The 4,752-nt window shown below is 49.4% G+C and overlaps 2 protein-coding genes across 2 annotated transcripts; one reads left to right on the top strand and one right to left on the bottom strand.

The window, feature by feature from the left end:
• Positions 1-233: 233 nt before the first annotated feature.
• Positions 234-3,124, bottom strand: Pmar_PMAR017527 (hypothetical protein; the record flags this gene model as incomplete). Its single annotated transcript, XM_002787217.1, has 17 exons — positions 234-247; positions 301-397; positions 447-533; positions 586-663; positions 712-812; positions 863-941; positions 1,099-1,235; positions 1,285-1,410; positions 1,456-1,547; positions 1,631-1,695; positions 1,746-1,795; positions 1,847-1,957; positions 2,018-2,152; positions 2,199-2,299; positions 2,352-2,454; positions 2,501-2,580; positions 3,034-3,124. Coding segments are annotated over 17 exons (1,547 nt in total), but the record flags the coding sequence as incomplete, so codon positions are not given.
• Positions 3,125-3,589: 465 nt separating this feature from the next.
• On the top strand, positions 3,590-4,495 carry Pmar_PMAR017526 (Heptaprenyl diphosphate synthase component II, putative; the record flags this gene model as incomplete). The annotated part of the gene is made up of 6 exons (XM_002787216.1): positions 3,590-3,785; positions 3,828-3,949; positions 3,994-4,072; positions 4,122-4,280; positions 4,310-4,427; positions 4,480-4,495. The coding sequence occupies 6 exons, from the start codon at positions 3,590-3,592 to the stop codon at positions 4,493-4,495; spliced, it is 690 nt and encodes a 229-aa protein (XP_002787262.1).
• Between the last annotated feature and the right edge of the window lie 257 nt (positions 4,496-4,752).

The raw sequence follows: 4,752 nt of genomic DNA, 5'->3' as shown, positions 1-4,752 counted from the left end.
CCCACAACAAGGAGCTGAGAGCTTCCAAGTCCAGCCCACTAAATTGGCTCAATCGAGACGGTTGTGATAACTGAGCGGCCAGCTCAAATAGGCGTAGTCGAGAGGCTCTGAAGTAATAAGAAGAGGAGTAAACGAAGCCAGATGGACCCTGGCCGTACGTAGCAGCCCACGCTTCTGACGAGGACCAGACCGCCTCTGGCTCCGGTTGGGGCGTAGTGTCATCAGCCCAACCACTTTCGATGTGGAACTAATATACGAACATCAGCAGGTTGAGGCATCATCGTCAATGACTCCTGCTACATTAAGGCCATATGCTATAGCATAGTAGACATATATGCTTCGCTCCGCCGATTTTGATTTCATTTTCAATTGTCGTTGCGAGGCCTCTATAAAGTACCTTCAGCCCACACTTCCAACAACTACCCCAAAGTGATGATGACCACTACTCGCTGTCCCAGACACCCGATATTGCTATAGCCACCAGCACATCGGGGTCATCTACTGCTGTCCCAGTCGAGCAGAGTCGTGAGAAACTAACACCGATAGCAGACAACTACTACATACCCTACTACAGCGTCAAATTACACTTTTTTCTTCTCAATGCTAGTGTCCTTACACCGCAACATCGCCTTGGCCAGCTCGCACAGACTGGCAGAATCACATCTAAGGAAGATGAGGTTGCCACTATGAAGATTCAAAGGAGGCCCGTACTTGGACAGGTCGAAGTCATTGGCTGCGAACTCGAACAGTTTCCTAGACTTCGTCGTGGCTTCCGCAGAGAGTGAGAGGTCATGTAGAGAGCGACAGAGCACCTGCGAGGACGACTTTAACAGAGGCAACTGCACTTCACCATCCATCTTACGTCAGCGCGCAACTCGCGCTTCATCTTAGCGTAGTTGTAGGTACTCATATACTGGCACATTGACTCTAGCAGGTCCGGCCTGATAACAACAACTACTCGTGATAGGAATTCATAGACTTAGGCCTTGATCCCTGTGATACCACGGTCATCACGACTACGACAGAACGAGTGAGCATCTTCCACCCCAGAATGCCCCTCGAGAGACACTTTTACCAAACTTCCACAGATGACCCTACTTCTGCGTTCCAACTGCATACAGCATCGCCACCATATCATTAACCTCAAAGGTACTCATTCGCTCTGGTATATAGTCCATACAGAAAGCCTTGGCCAGCCCGTATCCGCCACCAAATGCTCCTAAGAGCTCCGACACCTAAACACTGTAGTATTACACCTTCACAGAACAACCTAAGACCACCAACCTCTTTGGGGGAAAAGAGTAGTATGTCCCTACGCAATACTTCCTCAGCGATAGCTTCTGCCAGGTTGTCAGCTGCTGGCCCTCTTTCTAGGGTAGTTTGAGGGGCAGCCGAGGGCCGACGGAGAATCTGTCGAACCGAATTGGTGATGGTGACGGCGATGAGTGTACTCACACTAGAGGCCATTTGGCTGAGTTCAGAGGTTTTCATATCGCTGAGCTGCCCAACACCTTCCTTAGTCAACCGCTCGAGCAAGGCAGTTGCTCCTACACCGACATTATGTCCGAACGGTAGAGCACCCGTCTATCTTTCGGAAGGACGATGGTTCAATCCCTGCTCGTATTACTACCAGGCATCCCCTGTCCAGGCGCTGCAGTTATAGTAGTCAGCGAGTCCAATGCCAATGAGAAGTATCTACTACCACCTCCCGTGTAGACTGTCACGTCTCGTGTCACCCTTCCTACCTGCTGCTCCCCGGCATGCTGGCAACAACGTCGGCTGCTTGAGCGAACATCTAAAGACATCAAATTCGGACAGAATACCCCCACTTTCTACCAACGATTACCTCGCAGACCTTCGGGGATGTATCCCTAGCTGCTCGGCAGAGGACCAAGAAAGCCGACAGGGATGAGTTCAAATCCTCGTGAGTGAATCCACCCTGCCATTTTCGTTGGCCCTGAAAATGCAACAACAACTACTCCTACTACTCCAACGCGAGGCCACCACATGCACTCACCAATTCATCTGCTATCAAACTCAAAAGGTCATCACTGACTACTTCTGGTGTCCGAGCCAACAAGGAAAGATACTCCGATAGATTCTTCGCTGTGAGGTCCATCAGCCTCTCAGGAAGGCAAGTGGCCAGCAGAGCCTAGGGACAGACGATATGCAGCATCGAGGGCGACCAGCAGTATTACGAAGGGCTGGTCGATATTGAGAACACTGAAGGCCTTGAAAACTGTGATGAGATACTCACTCGACCACGTGGATACCTCCCCTAGGAAGCTGGCTGAGCCGTCTGCATAGGAGGCTTACTACGACACAGGTGGAGGAAAGGGCGTTATTATTACCAACAACAGCGGTGGTAAAGTGAATGAACGGGGCTGAGTCCACCCAGTCCTCTCCAGTGTTATTACTACTACTGTTACTTTTGAACTTGGCCAGCACTATGACCTGTGAGGGGTAGCAGTGGTACGATTAGGGAAAGGCGTGGTATGACCTCAGCAGCCATCAATCTCCCACTGTTCTGGAAGTGGACCTTGTTGTGGTCATAAAGGCTAAGGGCTTCCTCCGGGGTTCCTGAGTGGTGTCATCGGTCAACTTAGTAAAATTTCGACACATCACGACGCTGACAAAGTGAATTCCAAATTCAACATTGAAGTTTCACCCTAGTGAGATGAAATGCACTAGTGAAAGACATATTTCATATTTCACTTCGCAATAAAAATAACGCGTAAAACACGTGATATGGGGAGATCTGGCGGCCGTACTCTTCAAGTGTTTTCAATTCACTTCATATCCGCGTTTTTCACATGGAGTATTACACAACTTCACGTAAAACGGGTGAAACTCCACTGAAAATTTTGATAATTTTTTAACAATAAAGTCGCTGTACTCATCCCATCAGATTCCACTCAGGGGAAGTGACTACACCAACCTTTATGAGAGGTAGGTGCCGACTCCCTAGTGGAGGGCCGCCAGAATCCCAACCATACTGCTATTATATAGAGCATTACGCCCCCATATTAGTACCAGTTCTATCGAGCTCGTTGCACAGGATGTCAACATCCTCTTCTGCTACCATGAGAGGCCCTCTAGGGTCTGTCCTAGTCGGTGATGCCATTGAAACTGCGAATAGGGAGGACGAGATGAAAATGCAAAACAAAATCTACTTTTCGGCGGAGCGATGCAAAAATTGAATCATCACCGCGGCGTCTTTCTCCCCGCATCTTCCTTTTTAACATGAGTTTTGAGTCTCTTCCCAAACTGCTAGTCCCCAGCGCCGTGGCGGGCTTGGCGATGGCTCATGCTCTGCTCGCTGAGAAGAGGGAAAGGAGTGGTATGGAAATAGTCTACACATTTATTGTAATAGTAGGATGAACAATTCAACCAACCCTCAACTGAGCGTTTAGGTTTCCCTACTACTGTGTCTGCTCTCTTCCACTACTATCACGAGGGTTTTCTCATTACCACTGCGAAGGCGACAGCTGCGAAAGCTGAAGTCAGATATGTGTTGTCATGTAGATGGTTTGAACGACGAAGTCAGGGAGAGTTCGGTCATCGAGGGTAGTAAAGGCCCTACCACGTAATGTCAATCACCATCACTGCAGAGGACTGGCCTTCCTCCTCCTCCTCTTCTACTGCGGAGCCGATGTGGAAGCCTCTCACAGAGGTTCGAACGAGGGAAGTGCACCAGTGCATCCTAGACTGCTGTGAAGCTGATGCTCACACAGTGGGGTCTCAACGGTTGAAGGAATCGTCTGCTTATGCTTTCAAGGCTTCTGGTGAGTAGTATTACATTATAGTGTGTCTAGGGTTGAACTCAGGTAAGATGGCCAGGAGCCGCGTGGTCTTGCTGATGGCCGATGTAGCTGCTGAAGTGCCCCCCTCATTGAGTAGGAGGAAGGACAGTCGAATCACTGCGGCTAAGCAGAGCCTTCTAGCTGAGGTTAGATGGTCGTGGTGATAGCTGTAAAGCCGAAGTTATGGTAGGTCATTGAATGCGAACACAACGCTTCCCTACTCCATGACGATGTGGTGGACGAGGCTGCGACAAGACGAGGGTTGGAAAGTCACTGTTGGTGGGCCTGATCTGCATCTTCCCTCCCGGGCAGGAAAAGTATCTTTCAGTCTATATGGAAATCAACAGGCGGTCTGGACTGGAGACTTCATCATTTCTGTCATGATCGGTTGCCTCAGTAAAATCAACGAGCCCAGAGTCACTGCTCGTATCGCCTCCAGCATGCAGAACCTCGTGAAAGGTGCCTACCGACCTGTCGGTGTTGTTCCGATTAGCTGCTGATCTCAGGTGAACTACTGCAAGTACAGCATAAGAAGCATCTACCATGTGTAGATGATGATGGTGATGCTCGAGTTGATATGGCGTCGTTGAAAAGAGACGAGGATGAGAGTACCACTACTACGAAGTGTAATATGTCTGCTTAGGAATATGCACTCTGAATTCTATTGGTGTTTCAGGTGGCTCCGACAGTGAATTGGATGAGAGGAGCAGTCCTCGGCGCACTACGAAGGTTACGCCCAGGTCGGAAACCACCCACATCTTATTCCTAGATCATTTTTTCAAGCATACGTAATTCATTCTGATATGGTGTAGTGGTAGAAAATCGGTCTGTCTCACACAAGGACGTCGGTTCGGAACCCACCGAGCTTGCTTTTCGATATCTGTGTCTTTTCAGCCTGCCAAGATCGCCATCGACATCGGTAACATCAAATCGGTTTTCTGCCATCGCC

This window comes from Perkinsus marinus, assembly GCF_000006405.1.
Source record: "Perkinsus marinus ATCC 50983 genomic scaffold scf_1104296929892, whole genome shotgun sequence".
Lineage (NCBI taxonomy): Eukaryota > Perkinsozoa > Perkinsida > Perkinsidae > Perkinsus > Perkinsus marinus.
This window is presented reverse-complemented; position numbering and strand designations above follow the sequence as displayed.